General features: G+C 40.1%; 1 protein-coding gene across 1 annotated transcript in view; it reads left to right on the top strand.

Annotated features, from left to right (window-relative positions):
• MSRA (methionine sulfoxide reductase A) overlaps nucleotides 1–20,348 on the top strand; it is a 297,786-nt gene that overhangs the window by 186,234 nt on the left and 91,204 nt on the right. Inside the window, exon 5 of the mRNA XM_067294424.1 lies at nucleotides 18,567–18,673. Within this exon, the coding sequence (XP_067150525.1) occupies nucleotides 18,567–18,673 (107 nt within the window). The remainder of the gene's footprint in view (nucleotides 1–18,566; nucleotides 18,674–20,348) is intronic.

The raw sequence follows: 20,348 nt of genomic DNA, 5'->3' as shown, positions 1-20,348 counted from the left end.
TTGGGAGGGGGTGGTGTTTTTATATTTTTAAATGACTGCGAATATCTCTCATGATTAGAAAAAAAGGAACAAAAAGAGATAAAAGATGGGATGTAAAGGCAGCAGCATATTAGCTATTTGCCGCTTTCAAGTCTTTTGATTTAATTTATCTTTCTTGGAAGAGGCTTCATGATGGCATTACACACATCTGTGCAAACATAAATGGGAAACTGTGTTGAGAAAACATTTTACATGTTTATGTGGTTTCAATAAACATCATCCTTTCTACCATTTCCCAGAAATATTACACTCAGTCACTCATTTCAATTTTTTTAACAGCTATCCCAATTATGCCACTTGTTACTACATCTGGGAACCAAAAATGCAGATGATACCTACAGAATAGGATACCATCTTGGAAGTAGTAGCTCTGAGAAGGATCTAGGGGCTATTGTGGAGAAGTGCCTTCCAGTGAGCCCGCAGTGTAGTGCTGTAACAAAAGAGACTATTGCAACTCTCCCCTGTATGGAAAGGGGACCATCAGTCAGGGGTAGGGAAGCTATCTTCTGCATACAGAGTGAGTAAAATCCCAGTAAAATGGAGCGTTGTTTGCAGTTTCAGTGTTGACATGTCAAGAATGATATAGAGGTACTGCTGGGATTTCAAAGGAGGGACACAAAAGGGATACAGAGGCTAGAAAACTAACCTAATGCTGTGGATAAACACATTCAGCTGATTGAAGAGATATGACACTATGATCAAGTCAACTTTACAGGTACTTATGTGAGGAAAAGATACCTCATAGTGAGGTTGGCAAGGCAGCCACTGGTAAGCCATAGCAAGATCCAGTAGCTGGGAGCTGAGGTTTGAGAAGTTCCACCTTGAAATAAAACAGTTTTGCAGCTCTGAGGGTGATTAAATGTCAGAGTCTTTTTCCATCACTCAGTTTTGAGTCTTTAAGATGAGATCATTTCTCATTTTGAAAGAGGTGCTTGATTCAATTCATGAGAAGAAATTCCATGTTTGTGTGTCAGGTGTGATGGCCTCTACTGGGATCTGTTGATTTATGAGCCTCCCTCATCAGCCCACTCCTTTGTAGTTGTATGTTCAGAACAATTTGTCTGCACCATCCTTGAAACACTTGCAGCTCTGCATTGATACAGCAGCTATCTTCAAATCATGCTTCACGGCCTCAGTGGTTTGCTATATTTAGGTCTTTTTTTTGTTCTTTTTTTCTGCAGCTTATCATAGATTGGCCATAATTGGAGGCTGGACGTGTGTTTTGATATAGCAGAGAGAATCCTATTTCTAGATAAATGCTTCATGGGTCTTGCTCACATGCTGGGAGTCAGAGCTGATGGCCAGGACTATAGGATTTTTTTCACCTTCCAGGGCAGTATGACCTCTGCTAAAAAATCTGGGCATCTGACACCTATTCAGTGCTCTGCCACTTCTGTAGTCTTGGCTTTGACAGTGTATATTTAGTCCCTGCTGGTGGCACACGTACAATAGGTCAGTCTCTAAAGGACTTCAGTGCTTTAGGCTGACTGAAGTGCGTGTGCTGGATATAATGGGATCTGGGTGAGGTGTAATGGTTGTGATAAATAGGCCAGATCAGATGATCTCACGATTCCTTCTACTCTTAAAATGATGACTCTACATCTTTATATTCACCTTGCATTCTCACATAACTAAGGTTCAAAATAGTTCCAGTCTGTGCTTTCAGAAGGAGGTTGGATGCTGGCAGATGTGTGATTCACTCCTTGATTTCTGGCAACTGGGGAAACATCACCTAATTAGCCCGGGCACAGAGCCACACTAATATGGCTGTATTCCTTCTGGGATGTGAGCTGGTACCTCCATATGACACTGTGCTGTGTAGATACCCAAGCCATTCACAGCCATTGCAGGCATCTGCGCGGCACTGCAGCGCTTGGTGTAAGCATGCCTAAACCTTTATATAAGCTTGACTCAGTAGAATTTCCGAATGGTTCTTCCATAATTGCAGAAAAAGAGGGCATCATTTTATCTATACAGCAGATGCCAGTCCCTGAAACCTTTGTATACTCTAGACTTGGCTGATGTGGACAGGTTTCTTTACCTATACATTTTTATGGTTGTGTAATGCTAAACTCTGTTCAAGACCTTTGCAAAGCTCATCACATCTCTACCACCTTTCTTGAAATGAAGAAAACCTAACCCTCAAGGTCCCAATTTCAAATTCCTTTGTTTCTTCTTGTAAGATAGGGATGATCTGCTTAAATACCCTTTTCATGTTTGAGCAATTAGCAGTAGAAGTTCTATAAGATGGAAATGTTCCTTCACCTTCGTCTGTATCTACCCTTAGCCTTGAGTTTGCTGTGGGAAATGTGGTTTTATGTAAAGTTACTGAGAGTTATCTCTTTGACCTACGCTATTTTTCTCCTTTCCTGAAACTCAAATGCGTGTGAAGTCTTATTTAGCCAGCCGTATGGGAATGCACTATTCAGACTGTCAAAGATGAGATTTTTGCTAAGCAGTTAAATTAGGAAGATTTCTTGTACATGAGATTCTGCACACTCGCTGGATGAGTCCAATGTCTTATGTAGACAGAGAATGCTGGATTGCTTGAATAGAGTGCTCACTCAAAAGTAGAAAATCTTTATTTGGGGCACTGTCTTATCTTTTCCTCATGGAATTTTCTAATTCTGCTGCAAAGACAAAACAAGTTCTAATGTCACTGAACATCAAGTATGGAAATATTTGTACATTTTGTTTCTGATTCTGTTGAAGGACTTTTCAAATATTGATCTAGATGGTACCAACTTGCTAAAGAGTACAGACTGGCAGTTCTATCATTCATTATCGTAAAAGCATATTAATGTTCAAATGTTTCCTGCATTCCAAACAATCGGACCTCCTGCCTTCAAGATGAAACTGGCATCTTGCTGGGATTCAAAGTTTCTCTGGGAGGCAGCCTGACTCTTGTTTGTCGACGTATTATGCAGAAGGCAACTGAAAAGCAGGAACCTTTGATCAAGTCAAACAGTCTATGAGTTGAAAGAGATTCTCCCAGATGAGCATCTCCTAAGTATGGGACCCCGATAAAGTCATCCTTGACTATTAATTTAGGCTGTATTTTATAATTCATTACATTTGGGATGCTAAAAAAGCAACAAACAAACCCCTGGCTTCTGCCAAGTGGCATATGGTTGTCATCTCTGTTCAGCCTCTGATGCACAGATCAGCATTCCTTCCCTCCTAGGAATAATCTTATCTATAAGAGGATTGCTCTGTATAGCTCGGGAAGCGCTTGAGGTGGTTGCTTCTTTGTGACTGCTACAGAAAAAAAGAACGATTGTGATATGCTGCAGCTACTGCAAAAGAAGCATTTCCTGATCTTGCGGGAAATCAATCTGTGTGTCATTTTGTCTTTCTAAAGTTTATGGAGGCATAGGTCGGAGCTGTATTGCCCTGTTTTTGCAGTAAAGGTGACATTCTCAGAGCCTTCAGGATTTTTAAGCTATAAGCCTGACTGTCTCCTTTAAATTGTATCCTTACTGAATACGGCGGTTCTGCTGGCACCTCCACGCTGTGTGTCTAGGGGGATGTGGACTTTCAAACCATCAATCTGTCTGTGTTGTCCCTGAGCCACATAGTGCAGTTTCACAGTAGCTGTAAGGTAATTTTAGACTTAACCATATGGAAGAGGGCAATTTTAAGTCATCTACCTGACCTGTCTGTATGATACCGCCTCAGCCTTTGTGTTGACACTGGCAATTGCAAAGTTCTCTGATCAAGCTGAAAACTAACCCGGCATGAAGTGAAATCAAATGTAGTTTTAAGCCAGGACTTGCACTGCCAGGAGCATGTTTGCTAGTGGGACCACCCTTCTGGCAGTAGCACTGTCCTAGGGTTTGTGAGCCAACTGGGAAACCCAACTTTGTGTACGTTCAGGGAGGAAGATGTCATATTTTATCCGATCAGAAAGTTTTGCCGTTATTTGTGGAGAGTCAGAAACTATTTCTCCAAACAGCTGGAAAAATCTATCTGATACTGGAGGGGTCTGTTTGTCACGGTGCAAAAGCCATTCCTGTAAAGTGCACTGCAGTTCCTAATGATCCTAACCCTGAGGTTGAAGTCTGACACGTGCCAGAGATTTCAGCCCGGTCTAAGGCAGCTTTAATGAAAGGCTCCTTGTTGCATCCGTAGCTGTACGAATCCTTTTAGCAGAAAACAAAACAAATGCTGTTTTCTTCTCTAAAATATGTTTGGGGCAAATGAGGAGTTCACTCTCCTCCTTACCCCTACTCTGTCTTGAGCAGGATCCAAAGCGGTTGCTTGTTTTGGTGGTTCTGCTCCCTGTCTTTATCAGGACTGCCTAATCCTTCCCAGCCCCCAAGAAGTAAGAGTTGCTACAACTACAGCCCTCTGGAGTGAGATTTTGTACCAAATCTTTCATTGCTGCTTCTGGCTTTTGTGAATTAGTGGAAGGAGCCAAGTGAACGTCAGGACGCTTTATAGTTTCGGCAGCCTTCTGACTGCGAGGTGAAGGGCAAAGGCGCCGAGGGCCACCGTGTCCCAAGGGGTTCTGGACACTTACTTTTAGGCTTCATTCTTTTAGTGTGAATATACAAAGAAGCAAAGTTACCAGTAAGCAATCTCATTTCTGCTGCTTTCTGTCATGAAGAAGTCCTTATCTTGCCTGTGTTTATACAGGAAATGTTAGCAGAACTGATGTTTTTCCAGCAGTTGAGGACCATCTGTACTACAACAAACTCATCACCTGCCAGACTCGTTCAGAACACCTCTTAGTCCATATGTCTTGTGCATCCACAATAAAGAAGAGATGTATGAGCCATTTCTCCTCCCTGTGACCTTCCAAACAGTTTGGCATTTAGCCTTAGTGCTGATACATGAATTCTCCAGATTAATATCTGCTTTTCTTTGTGCTGACCCATTTTAGTTGCAGAGGGTATATTTATTTCTCACCAGTTTTGAAGGACTGTACTTTTTTTAGACATTGCATAAGGAATCTATCATCTGCAAATAATTAAAATTAGACACTAGAAATGACATTGTATTGCTAATGAGCAGATGTGTCTACTTATACCAGTGGAAGAACAGCTGTACACATAAAAAATGCTACAGCGACCCTAAACCAGCATTATGTATTCTGCTACAGGCCTGTAACTTCATTTAGAGATTAAAGAACAGGAAAAAATGAATCTCTCATGTAAAATATAACCATTTTTGATATTTTTTCACATTTCTGAGAGTCTGTTCCTTTTATATTTTGCACAGAAGTTGCAAGACTCAGATTAAAGCACAGAGCACCTTAGTCTTGTGTTTCAAATGTTATTAAGAGCCCTGATGGTTCCAGCATTATTGCAAGGTGTAACAAAAACAGTAGAAATGCAAAATCTGTTGTCACCAGACATATTAAATAGTATTCAAAATAGAATTATCAACCCCTCTGGGAGCCATTCTTGGTCCAATACTCCTCAATATTTTCATTAATGGCTCGGAGGATACAGTGGAGAGGATACTAATTAAATCTGTGGAAGAGACAATGCTAGGAGGCTCTTGGAGGAAAGGAATAAAACACAGCTTTGTGCTGATAAATTAAAAAAGCCATGGAAATCAATATGCTGAGATACAATAAAGATAAATGTACATTGGTTCACACAGGACTGAATACTCAACAATAGAAATATACACTATTTCAGTTGGTAGGAGAGCATTTGCAGCAGCATCATCCATCTTTTTGGAATGGTCTAGGAATACCTGGAAAAGCCCTGACACTGCACGCACCTTCCGAGTCCTCACGAGTGTTACAGGGTGCCATTAACAGTTGCATTTTTGTGCAAAACAAGGCAAGAACACATGTTGTCACTGAGCACTGCTGACATAAAATCAGGCAATGATATCAGTGCCTAGTCTGGTAATCCTTTCATAAGAAAGTAGTCTTCTCTTTAAGACTTACAGACAACGTGGAACTATAGTGCCGCTCTGTTCTCCTCAGTAGAAGCAGGCTGGAAGCACAGGAAAGTTGTGGCCAAGCTTTCCGGAGTTGCTTGGAGCTATAAGGACAGCCAAGAAGAAAGATATGGGTCTCTTAAAGCATCCACAATGTCCTCTCTTACCTTCAGATCCTTCTAAATCCCTCTTTTGCCAATGACATCTCAATGGTGGGATATACTTGACTGATGTCTAGCCGCTACCTCAGCAACCAATTTAGTGGTTCCTTGCCCATTGTCACCTCATAAATGCCTGTGGTCTGTACTTCTTGCAAAATAGCAAAAACACCCTGTACCAGTGGTGCGGTTAACGCTATTGCGCTTTGAGAATGCAACTTTCTTTCTTTCGTGAATTGAGATGCTCAATTTCAGCTGGCCTCCAGGATGTTATGTTGTTCCTCTTCTTTGTCCTTTCTCGAACTAAATATGCATTAAAAATAAATACTTATTATTAGACTGTTATGCGTCCCCAGGAATTTCAGCTGTCATGACCTAATTTGCATATTAGACTTTTTATTCAGATAAATTAGAATGGTCTTTTTCTGACCTATATTTCCAGTTTAGGAGCTGCTGTTTTTCCATATCACAGTGAGAAGCTGAGATTTGACTCTGCATCTTTTTAATGAAGGGGAGAGTTAGCTAGTGCAGTGGTTGCTGAGATAGCTGAATCGTTTGCATTATAAAATGAGCGGTGCTGAATCAATTCTGGCTCAAGGGCAAAAGTCCTTCTGGGCTCTGGTTTCTTCTTACCTTTAAAACCACTTTTAGCTTATTTATTTTATATATGATGCTGATGTGTTACCCAGTTCTCCAGAACTACTGAAGATTATCTTTTAGTATTGCTGCAGTCAGTAAAATGCTGCCCTAAAGATGAGAAAAACCATGGCATCAGTCTTTCTTACCACTGAAGATGACACTGTGACTCTTAGGCTGCGGGAAGCGTGCACCAATTACTCACAGAAAGGGATTCCTTTTGTACAGACTTTCTGCGTCGGCTGAGAACAAGTTTGGAAAATGCTTTTGTTCTATTGCAATCTACCTGGGGGTCACCTCTGGGTTATTTTGTAATTATAGCATAGCCGTGGTTCATTTTAATTCAGGCTTGTTGCTTTTTAATTTCTGAAGGAGAATCTGGACTTGTCAATGCTTGACTGTTTTCAGTAGTTTTCAAATATCCATAAAGTCAAAGGGTATGTGGTGTGAATAGCAGCAGCTAGATTTGCATGCATGTTTTTTTAGGATTAGAAAAGAGCAACTCAAGTCTCTTCCTGCAGCATTTTTTTGGACTGTTCCTAATGTTTATACAGTGAAAGCAATAGGCAAAGTTAAAACAAAATAATACCAAATGTTCTTTTCTTCTTCAGATAACCCACTTGTGAATTTATTGTGCTGGGGTCTAGAAATCTGAAGCAATGAAGCATGGCATCATTAATCATAGTTTATGGTGATTATTAGTAGGCTTTTAATCTTTGTTTTCATGTATAATTAGGTACAAGAGGTCAAAGCCAGCTCTCTTCTAAACAGCAATATTTTCAGTGAATGACTGTTTTTCCTCTGTCTGCAATTTTCTCTTGCATATTTATAAGAGCATACTTGTCTGTGCTTTGAGAGAGCAGTGTCCCATGAGTTTATCCGCTGATAAAAGCGAATGACAACACTGTTATTTTTATTATCACTAATTATTTTTATTACTATTGCAGTAGCACCTGGTGGATCATAGCAGATTTAGATTCACAGTGCTAACGCATACTGAGACATGCCTAAATATAGGCAAAATATTAGTGAGCGGCAGACAAAAGGAGAGAAAGGAGAAGGCGCATAAAGGACACAATAACAAATCTGCGCAGTTCCATAGCCAAGCTCTGTGCAGTACCTGATGTGAATAGTTGTATTTCTTAATTATGTTTTCTCACATGACCAGCAGTTGTCCAGTTTTCTGTAAGCATCGCAACGGAGCTAGTCTATGAAGAAAAGTGTTTCATGTCCTCCAGTCTCATGCAGATGTCTCTGCTCTCTGCATTTATCCAGTGTTGAATAGTATTGGGATCTTGAGTCAGATTCATCTGGTCAATGTAGACATGTCAGATTGGATCTAGTGTGAGATAAACCACCTAAATTTAGGTGTCTCCATAGGCATGGGGTGTGTCAGCTCCCATGGTAGTCAGTGGAGATCTAGTCAACCTGGTCAGTTGAATCTGGGAATGACTCAGCTCACCCTAAATTAGGCACCTGTGGTTGGTCACCTGTATCTGCCTCTAGGGGCAGGCTTTGGCCGCCTAAACCTAGAAGCTTAGTTTGAGCAGCTCCAAGATGTCTAAGATATTCACACAGACTTGTAGGCAGGACACAGGATTTATGAGAAAGCCTCAACCTTTTGGAGCAGCAGGATACATCACCGTGCCAAAAAGGTCACCGGGCCTCCATGGTTTGTCAGTTGACTCCCACCTGATGTCAACAGCGCAACTGTTAACTACTTAAGTCAAAATAAGTAGCTATAAATTCAGAATAACTCCAAAATAACTACTAAAATTCTGTATTTAAAATTCATAGATTGCAATGTAATGAACAGGGACTTTACAGTCAAAACTTTATAGCACTGTGTCTTGCAGTTATCTATTTCGAATTCTGTATGAGCTAATAGGGAAACTGGCTATCTGTTCATTTGTTCCCTTAATGAAATACTGTTGCATTTTGGAACATACATAGAAACAATATATTAAATTATGGGTTACCAGGAATATAGACAAGTACAATTATTAACCATTATTTTCTTAGGAATTATTCATAACTACGTACATTGAACCTTGGCATGAAAACCAAGCTTAAAATCTTCGTACTTAGTATAACTGATTATACCCGTGATTATAAACCACAGTAGAGTAGCCTAGTAGCAATCCAGCAGCCCAAGCTGGCTGGACAATCTTTCAAAACTGATTTTGAGAACCAGAGGCTACCAATATCGCTAGATATTCCATAGGGGACTGTCCTCCCAGGACTGTCACTCTGTATTTCTACTTCGTTTTTAAGATTCGAGAAGCCTGTAAGTCAAGATGTGTTGGCTGCATCAACAAGTATTGTTAAAAGATTTCACTTCTGTCCTGCGTTCGTCCTACCCTGAGACAGATTTTTAAGGGAAAGCATCTCTGAAAGGGCCTAGTGTCCCCTGTTTATGACAAAGGAAGTCTAAACACTTGTCTAAAACTAGTCATTTAACTTTTGATTAAATATAAGTATAAAAGGGATCCTACAATAAGTTCAGATGCCATTAAGGATTGCTCATGTATATATTCACCGTTCCATTTGCCTGTACTATGCGCTACTGCTAAAGAGGTAGTTTGAATTAGTAATTAAAAATTAATTAAAAATCCTCTCTGCCAGTAACATTTAATACTTATACTTTGTGACTCTCTTATAAAAAGCTAATCTATGGTTTTATGTGGGCTCAGGTAGATCACGCACTTTGTTCAAACGTCAAAGGGCATTCAAAAATGCATTAAAGCAGTTATGTCTGAATGAACTAATAAATAACAAAGCGTATAGGGAACTCTTCTCTCAAACAATGTCTCCATTTGGACTTTCTACTCGTGTGAAATATTTGAACTATCTTGAGCAGCCATTTGATGTGTTTTATAGCTATGAAATAATAATTCTAGGAACGAGGAAAGGGACTGATTAGAGATAGGTCTGAGCTTGGTATACCACTGCCCCTTCTTGAGGGCAGAGTCATATTCTAATAACAGTACGACCCTGCACACACAGTTCTGCAAGCAAAATACTTTTTCCCACCTGTGCTGGTAAATGATTCTTCCCTCTCTTCTGCAGCAATGAAAGGAATTGGGGTTTTTTGAGCTCTCAAAGGAGGTAAACAACACCTTTCTGAAGCAGATCCATACCTCCAGTGAGCTCCTTTTCCATTACTTCTTCTCATGGGAAAAGGTTGGGTGGTAGACTTGTCACTAGGGCTACAGGGTGATGTTGAGACCACCTCCTTTTAGCCCAACTTCATGGGACCTCTTTTCTCAGCACTGCCTTCTCTGGGCTCACAAATCCCTTTGAACCCCTTCTACAACTCTGTTCTCTGGTAAAGAGGGAATCCAGGTATCATGTACTGGGTGGCAGAGACCAGAGCCAAGCCTGGCCACACAGAGGAAGAGACATTATTGCATTGCAGGTCCTGCAAAATCATGGTAATGTCGGTGTTTTATAATACTGCTCATTTTCACTGTTATTTTGGTTTTGTTGTAGCAGCATATTGCCTATCAATGGTGGGAATAGGCGAGATACCTTGTTCCTACAAATTGGTGGCAGCACTTCATGCCCCAGACTGCAATATTGCTGGAGGTGTCCCGTTCTCACAAAAAGCCTTTGCTGAAAGGGTGGTGGAGTTTGTTCTCCTGTGTCTCCATCTTTCTGAAGAATCTCACCTAAAAAGCTTCTCTCTGCCTGAAGAGCTACTGTTGCTTTGCACAGTGAGTGGTGTGCATTGATCGCCATCAGCAGTGCTTATTTACACCAGCATCGGCAATCTTAAGGGAATGAGTTTGTTGTGGAGGTTTTGTCCTTGGAGGTATTCAAAACCCAACTGGACACGGCCCTGGGCAACCTGCTCTAGGTGACCCAGCCTGAGCAGGGCGTTGGACTAGATGATCTCCAGAGGTCCCTGCCAACCTCAGCGAGTCTGTGATTCTGTTTCAGCTTCAATGCTGCATCAGAAATCCTGGAATCTTGTGGTTTGATGAAGATTCATGACAAAAAAATGTACTTTTCGCCAGCTACTTTTGCAACTGGAGTGAATAAATTGTGCAAAACAAATGAGCATTTTTTATCTTTAACAAGCAAATTAATGTAACGTAATGTTCCAAGTATATATGCAAGTCAGAGTTTATAGGGAGAGAGAAGGTCTTGACAGACCAAATGATACAGGTGAAAAAAACAGATAAGCTTTTGGTTCTTCAGTTTACACGAACCTTTTATAAGTTCAAGTGAATGTAATCATTAGAGCTCGTTGTTAAGAAGGCTGCTAGTGGTTATTCCAGTACTGAGTGTGATAATTTAAGGGCTGGGTGTGGTACCGTTTTTGAATACAATAATAATTTATGAGAATGTAGATTATAAACAGTTTCCCAGTATGAATGAAGAGTTCTGATCCGATATGTTTTGTTCTGTGTTCTTTATACACACATGTAAATACTACGGTAAAATCAAGGATATTCAGGATCATGCCTTGGACTAGAAAATGCACCAGCACCTGCTATTACACGAGTGAAATGGAATAATGTTTTTATTCTCCTCCAGCTTCATAAGAGTTGTCCTGTAGGTTCCTCCTTGGCACTAAAAAACACATGTACTGAAAGCTTTGTAAGTTTTGTGGTCTATTAACAATATAAAAGTTTTCTTTAAATCTGTACAAACTCCATAATATATTGTAACCTTCCGAAGAAACTCTTTTATATTTCATTTATCCTTCCTGCACCCCAGAATCTTGAAAATCGCCAAGAATTCTCAATCCATAGCACTGTAACTAACAGCTTTTCTATTAACATATTTCTTCTTTAATCATATGCTATAGAGGGTTTTACTTTCCCTTGGCAACTTTTAAACTGTGTAGATGTAATCATTACAGTGAGCGATGACATCAGGCCAGCGTGACATGGTGCAATTGATTTTTACTAAATAATTATATGATGAGTTGGAGGAAGGAATTTTATTAGTCTTAACTCAGCAAGCATTGATTGGGGAAAAGAAAACGACCAATCAGTGTATCAGGTTTCTGCAGGTATAAGAAAATAAGTGACAGCTACAGAAAAGTCTATAAATCACAGAAGAAATTATGATAAAAATAAGAGTTAGGAACTGCCCTTTAAAATTTCACTGGGCAGCACAGAAGAGAGTAACAGACCAGAGTCATTTATCTCCATTATGCTTGGGATCCTCTGAGAACAGCAAGGTTGAAGAATGATGCCATTACATTTTTTTTATTATTTTTAAATGGAGAGAAGATAAGGAGTGTTGTATAAGTATTACTTTCAAGTCATTAGAGAGGGTTGAGTCTTCAGAATAAGTCCCTGATTTAGCCAATAAAATAAATGAAGTCTATTTTGCTTTAGCCTTCTATAGGCGTTATATTCAAAAAACACTGTTTTGAAAGGTTCTGCTTGTTTGCAATAAATTCTCCATCTCTGAAGCAAGAAATATGTAATACTGGGAAATATGTGTTTTTATTAATGCTGTGGATGTTTCTGTTTGTTATTGACCTTAAGATACTGTGGAGCTAGGAAGGACAATGACCACTCAAACTGTAGCATAACAGCATGGGAATTCTTTAAAGGGACAACTCTTTGGCTCCAGCCAAGAAGCCACAGTAGCCTTGACAAGGTATAGAAACCGTGCAGGAAGAAGCACCGATCAGCTGAATAGAAGAAGGGAAGTTCTCATGTATTCCGATCATTCAGATCAAAGGAGAGCTAGTATTTGCTCTTGATCCCAAAGAAAATGACCAAAGACAAAAACTAAGTCATTCCTACCCAGGTGCTTCAGAGAGTATTAAAGTGTAGGTAAGAGGACTTCTTGTGATTCTAGAGCCATTTCTTTGACTGTTATCTACATTTTGACAAACCATAGTTTCTCCAGCGGCAGTCTCTGTGTGTTGCATGGCACTCCAGACCATGAATTTATTTATTTTTTTTCCAGTATCTGGGGTATCATACACAACTCCCCGTCCTTTCCATCTGCTGTCCTGTGGCCACAAAACTTTGTTTCTCTTAGCTACCATACCAGTCAGAGCAAGTGCTCAGCTCTTTGGGACACTATTTCATTCACTGATGTTCTACTCTTTGCTGCCACATTGGGGTAATTTTATAGTCTCCATAGTGGTCCAGACTGAGAACCACTGAGGTGCTTTAGTCAGGCAAAATGAAATTCCTAAGCATGATCCATGCCCAAGATAAAAGCACATTTAGAGCTCCAAATGCCCTCATGCTTACTAATTCTATGGAGAGAGCAAGAGCTTACAAGGACTGGCTGGTGCTCACACAGGCATTGCGCTTTGGGCTTACACTCCTTGGCGCTGGGCAGCCTCGTGCAAAAACACGTACTTTTGTATTGTGCCAAAGAGAAGCAAACTATATGTTCTTCTATCAGGTCTAAAATCAGCCCCTCTATCGAAACATCTCTTTGGAGAGAGTTTGGTAAGGCTTTTCTCAGCTTGACTGTGCATTATCTTTGCTGATTTTCTTTGCCTCAGATATCAACAGCAAGTGTCAGTCTTTCAGCCCCAGGGTATGTTTGTTCCTGTTGCTGTTGGATGTGTTCATCATCAGCTGGTCAGGGAGGCAGAGATTCACCTTACAGCCAGTTACTCTCTTGCTCCCTTGTCATTTGTAAGGTACAGCCAGATGAAACAGGGTGGTCTTGCCAACCCTGGGCTGGCTAAGGTGGTTCTGGTGTCAGAGCCTCCTGCAGGACCCACCATGGAGTGCAAGAACTTGCCTTTGCTCTGGAACTCCTAACACCAGCTACAAGTCACTCGGACTTCTGCTTCTTCTGCCTCAAGGCACAGGCACAGGGTAGCCCTAGAAAGTCTGCCTGGTCATCTCTAGTTATAGAGATTTGGATCAGCACTAGGAACAATTCCTCTGGGTGTGCTTTTGTGACCAAGTGGACCAGCTCTGATGGGGGACATAAGATGACATTCTGCTTGAAGGCTTCTGGTAGCTTTTTCTAATACTACCTACTGGAGAAGACATGGCTCTTGATGACTCAGTGTACTGCTGATGAAGGATTTCTCAGTATTTTCTCATTCTGTCGTTGTGAAGTTTCTGAAAGGGTGGGTGAAGGTTGGTCTTTCTGTCAGAGAACTTATCTGTCAGTGTAAACATATTGTCTTAACGTCTGTAAGAGGCAGCCTGGTTGTCACTCAGCCCAGAAAGAAAAGAAGGTTCGGGTCCTAGTAACAGATTCCCCATATATATGAGGGATAGAGTTGTGCTCTGGATCTGCCCTAAATTTTATCCTTAAATTGGCACTGGGATTTCAGCTGAGCCTGACAAGAACTGAGAGGGAGGAAAACATCCTGCCCAATGTATGACAGCATGCATACTTTGCAGCAGAGGCAGAAACATTATAGGTCCCTTTAGATACCATTATGGAAAAAAAATCTCCACTTAACAGTAGTTCTTTGCAGGTTATACACAGAGAAAGAATTGAAGACGTCTTGCAGAAGAACAGTTGCAGGCAATCAGCATTCCCCTGTCGAGAAAATCTGCTGCTCTGAAGATGTTCAGCTGATGTTCTGCAGAAATTATTCCTTCTTTCAGCAGTGAAGATTACAAAAGTCCCGATTCAGTTCTTTGATCTGGAATTAGAGCAAAATCAGATACGTCTCTCAAAAATGGAGTTTGTTACAAGTGGAAAAATTACTTTCTTCTTTAAGAGTGCAAAGTTCTCATTCTTAGAAATATGTTTCTAGAGAATTTCTAAGTGAAATCTTATCTTGAAATACATTCATTACTGATTACTGTTTGCAACAGATAACAGTATTGAAAGATATTTAACGTGTTTAAGTTAAGTCCTGTTGAATTACATGAGAACTTGTAGGCAAGGTGAATGACTTGGAACACATGGAGATTATTTGTGTTTCGGTCACCATAAGCTGAGTGAGTGTGTCTACCTTTTCATGTCGACATATCAGGCTAGATTCGGGTCTTAGTTGTAACATTATAAACTTAGAATAAAATCCTTGACTTCAGTGGAACCATTTTGGCGCACGGAAGATCAGACATTGGCTCGCTGCCTCAGCAGAAAACTTGCTGCGAGTCTACTGTGTATTCTGTGTAGCTAGAATCAGCGGCAGCGGTGTTAGCAAACTCTGATAAGAAAGGCTTTTGATTTTGTAGTAAGCAGTATCTTCTAATACCTTTAGCATCTTTATTAAATTCATTAGTCATATTTTTGCATTCCTGTCTGAGGCCTAATGTGTATAATTGTAATATTATGTTAACTGGGAGAGACAGAATGTCAGCAAGCACAGACAAAGAAAGAAAGACGTTTCACGGAAGGAAGAAGAGTTAACGACAGATGACACTGTGGAATTTGTAGATAGCCAAGCAGAGATCATTGCTGATTTAGTAGACTTTCTTTCAGACGAAGACAAGATTGTTAAGCTCAATCATCGTACCGCATTTTTTTAGTAAATTAAATTTCTTGCCTTGTTTGTTACTCATTGGGTTAGTGGATTTCAACAAATAAGAGTTGCCAGAGGGCTTTAAAAAATCAGTGATGGACCCTTGAGAAGTAAGTTTGCACATGTGAAGTAGATTACAAATAACAGCAGCAGCAGTGGCATTTGATTATGTTTATACGCATAGAATTTATTGTATTTTACTGGCCTGTAGTCTATGTGGCATAGTCAGACAATGCATTAGCTATTTATTGCTGGAGATTTTGGTACAAATTGATTTAAATTACAAATGAAAATAAATGAGATTTTAGCTTAGATGATTGGTCACATGAAAGCCACACTTCTGGGCAATACCGACAGTTCCTGTTCAGTCTTTTTTGTAGCTAGCAGATGGTGTTACAATGCAAGCCAAGACTTCAAGGCTAGGAGGGACCGTTATTATCACGGTCTAACCTCCTGCGTAGCTTTAACTTAATAATTTCATCGCTGAGTCATATCTGCTCTTTGAGCTATGGAATGTCTTTGGGGGAAATATTTAGCCTTGATGTGAGGACCTCAAGAAATGGATGTGTCTTTCCGTAGATTGTTCCAGTGATTAGCTCTTTTCACTATTTGAATGTCATACGCCTTCTTTCTCATCTGGATTTGTATACTTTGTCTTTCGAATGCTCTACCTACTTCATGCATTTTTGACAAAACAAAGAGCCTTCCCACTCTCAGGTCATCTTCCTGTGTAGATGTTTGTGAATCAGAATCAATTCTCCTCTTAACCTTCTCTTCAATAAATTAATTAAGCCGACCACTATGCTATTACTATTTAATGGTGCCCTTTGCATATATTATTTAATCTTGTTTATCTTCTCACTCAGAACACCATGCGCAAGAGCTCATGCTAATCTCCTACTCTTGAAGTGCCTGATAGAAACTGGCATCATCCTCCATTTACAGTGAAACTACAGTGATGCTCCATTTACAGAGATTTTTGTGATCTGCTCCCTGGTCAGTTGTTAGGTAGTTTGTTGAGCAATAAATAGATTTATAGAATGCTAATGCTTAAGTACAAACATCAATCAAGCCTATACTGGCAAAACTGATGCTTTACTGCTCTGTAGTTATTTTATGCCTAACCATTCAGTAGCACCATCTTTTTAATATCTCCCTGCCACCTGTAAATAACTCTCAAAGAAATGAGCAAGTTATTGTCTGCCTTGCAGACCACACTATTAAGTATTGATGAAGAACATAGTTATAGTTCCTATCTATAATAATATAACTTTTTACCTCTTAAAAAATAACCTAAATTATCTGAAAACTCCACAACATTTTTTAGAGTCGCGTTTACTTATATATACTGTTGATCACGGAAAGGGCTTTTCATTCAAATGCATCTAAAATATTTCTGCATTTTTCAGTTCATAAATATTTTAGCCAGGTTTCAATTGTTTTATTGTACTGTGCTTTAAGCCAATTATCTTCTGTTTCCTTAGAAAGTTCAAGAGGGATAACAGTTTTCATGATTTAATATTTTGGTGGTAGCATCTTCGCCCCCTTCCTCAGTATGACAGATCTTTTTCCATGATATGCCCTTTGCTAGTGGGGGCATCAGCACCTGCAGGTGTTGTCTGTATTTTCTCCATAGTCCTGACACGTGGTGCTAACCTTCAAAGTGGCTTCTGTAGGCCAATGGCAGTAAAAGGCAAATCCCAATGATTTCCGGTATGTCTTCAGTTGCAAGCATTAGGGAGGAGTCTGCTTGTTTGAGTCTGTTGCTTCAGAAATGAAAGGCATTCCTGATTTTTCAGTCACCCAAGTTCACTTCAAACACCAGACAGACTGAAACTGAAAACAGATTTTACTACAAGAAAGCAAAAAGTTATATTCTTGAATGCAAAATTGAGAACAAGGTTGTGAAAGATGGAAATAAGACATTCTTAATGTTAAAGGTCCTCTCCAAGACTGTTTGGTTTTATGGAAAGACCTGCAGCAGTCCTGGCTTACAGAATTGCTGCCTCCAGTGATGTGCTCTGCCATGAGACAGCTCTCCCTGCACTGTCCTGGCTCAACTATTTGCAGCATCAGGCTATGAACTGGACATGGAAAAAGGTGTGGATGCACAAAATAAGCATTCTTTGGAGGAAGAGAGCTGTCTTACAGCTCCATCTGTTCCCTGATCTCACTCACACCATGGACGTTCAAACCAACATGCCGGCACAGGACTGGACATGAGGGAATGGGAATGGACAGTGAGGAGAGGCAGCAATGCCTTCGGCCAGCGTAGCTGCCTAGCGCTGCCCAGCACCAAACCATATCTGGCCTGACAACCTAAGGGAATATCATCTAGTAAATTTTCCGTCCTGTTTGGCCCATTATTTTACAGTTTCTTAGGTAGAATCTAGCCTTCATTTTGCAAATGTGTGAATGAACAGCCATTTGCGCAAGTAGTCTTCTGAAGAGATTGCATGTATCAGCAAAAAAGGGGCTAATCCTTAACCAAAATTAATTGTTTATGGTATGATTTCTGAGAGTTACTGGGTATCAACAACTAGGATTTTGTTTTCATAATGTTCGATATAAACAGTATTATGTAGTTTTGCCATCCAAATTATCACACACAGGTTGCAAGAGAATTTAGGAGTAGAGATTACTTATATACCTTTGTTTTATACCTCTCCCAAACTCCAAAAAATTGTGGAAGGGATGCTGGTCCTAAGCATTACTCACTCTATGACAGTACTAAAGCAGCCAAGCCTTCTCCATGCTTTCTCCCTATCACATTCCTCTTTCAGAGGAATACTTGGAGCCCAGATCTGAGAGCTTCATAAGAGTCATTCCCTATCTCCATAAATGGTGGTGATACTTGGGGTTAATAAGTTAGCTCCAGACTTAATTCAGCAACGCATGTGTACTATTCTTTTAGCAAAGTCATTGCTTTGTGTATAGAGGAGAACAGCTAGTCCTCTCCAAGGGAATTTTGAACCTTTCTCCCATTAAGATGTAATCCTTCAGTACAAGAGAATTTTTAAACACTTGCTAAAATCAAAGATTTTCTGAAGCATTCGCATGGTTCAAAATAAATATTTTAAGAGTACCTTGATTGCAGGAACTGCAGCTTGATTGTTTAAGGTTTTATGGCTATATTTGACTACTATGTGATTTACCAACATGTAAAATGCTCACGTTTAATTTGCATGTCATTTGAAGAGAGATATCAGAGTTGAATCTCTTCAAGACTGTTTAACCAAAGAAAGGCTTGGACTTGCTAAAAATACCCACTGAGTATGTTCATAAGAGACTGTGCTAATCCAGGTGTACAGAACACGCTAAATTTAGGTCTATTGAATTTACGCACTGCAATCCGGTCAGATGGGGAGCATTTTCCTGATGGTGCGGTGTGTTTTCTCTCTCTCCAGGAATGCGGCAGGGTAATGACTTTGGCACACAGTATCGTTCGGCCATCTACACGTTCTCGCAGGAACAGATGGAAGCTGCCTTGAGATCTAAAGAAGATTATCAAAAGGTAACATTGGGCGGAGCGTGGAGTGCCTTCACACATGATCAGAGTTCAGAAGAAGTTGCCAATAAGCACAAACTCATTTCCTGTTCTGTTCCTTTCCTCCATGTTGCTGTTAGAGCTGATTGCTCCAATATTGAACTTTGGTCGTGTTTATTTTAAATTCCAAGTTTTATGCAAGCTTCTTCATGTGACTCATTTTGATGACTTTATGCAGAGAGAAAATATCTAGTTGCTTGTGTAAAGATAGTTTTAATCCCTTTTAGAATTACGTGGATGTGCCAGAGCCTATGACCTTAAGGCTATGCAAGTGCCTCTGCATACCGTACTCTGAAAGGTCTAGCAAAAATCTCAGACCCAAGAGCTCTTGAACTTTGAGAGAAGGTCCTGATCACTGCTAGAACTTGGCACCTGCTGATTGTAAGATGCATCTATGAAGCCTTTCCATAACTTGCTTTGACCTAGCGTGACAGCCAGTGACTTAGTAGGACCCTCTGTTTTCACGTTAGGTTTTGTGTGACGGAAGGTAGACCATTTCCCTTTCTCTACCCAACACCGTTTAAATTCATTGCAGATGGATTCTGTTTCTTCCCTCCACATGAGCTTATATAGGCCTGGGTTGGACTAAAGGTGAGGGATTGCTGTGCCCTAAAAAAACCTCCTTTGCATTGTACTAAGGTGGTGATGAGGCAGAACTAAAAATTGGAAGCTATAAAGTAAGCCTTGTGGTTTGTTTTAGTGGAGAAATATGTATGTGAAATACAACCAGCCACACTTGTCCACTCTTGAGAAGTGGCAAGTTGCAAAAGAGCACACAGAGGGATAAGCCCTCCAAATTTACATCCGGTGAAGTTAGACTGTTTTCCAGTTATCAGAGTGAAGATTGTCTTTGTAGTGTTGCAGTCAGAGAGTTGGAGGAGCTAGCATGTTATTTTCTTAAAGAACAGGAAGATTTGTTTGAAGTTATTATTTTCTCTGAGGGTTTATTTTGACTGGTTGACCTGACTGATACCCTTGTCTGAGACCTAGATTCAGAATCCAGTTATGGTAACTAATGATAAAAAGCTTCATTGTAGCTTCATTCAGCTTTTCTCTCCCTGCTGCCCTAGTACACATCACTTAACATCTCCTGCTACGGCATCTGTGTAATGTAGGAACATTGTAATTGCAGTCTGATCTGCCTAGTGGTCTTGTTAATGCAAGATCTAGATTCTGCAGTAAAGATGTATAAATTCTTGCAGCATGTATGAAATACTCACCTCAGACATCAGTGCAATATATAGAGTAACTATTAAGTGGAGTTAAGAGAATATCACCTTCCATGCATTCATGTGACTTCGCTAAAGTGTTGTTATGTTGAAAAAACGTGCTTTTTGGTGAATATTTAATGTTAACAGCAAAGATCTGTGTTTGAAAAGTAAGATATCAATCAGACACATATATGAAGGTACAAAAAGAAGGCGTACTCTTGTGCAGCACCTTGCTTTTCATAAACGTGTGTGTGTGTGACATTTTTGGGCTGAGCTATGTGTGCCCTTGCAGGGCTGGTTTGTTCATTCAGTTATTATTTTGCATGCAAAGAGATGCTCTGAACTGCAAGTAGCTAATTTGCAAGTTGTTACTAGCGGTGTGATAACTGTGCATGTAAATTAAGTATTCAATGGCATATATATTTTCTCAC

The sequence above is a fragment of the Apteryx mantelli genome, chromosome 3, assembly GCF_036417845.1.
Source record: "Apteryx mantelli isolate bAptMan1 chromosome 3, bAptMan1.hap1, whole genome shotgun sequence".
NCBI lineage: Eukaryota > Metazoa > Chordata > Aves > Apterygiformes > Apterygidae > Apteryx > Apteryx mantelli.
The sequence above is the reverse complement of the archived record's forward strand: the minus strand, read 5'-3'. Positions and strand labels throughout refer to the sequence as shown.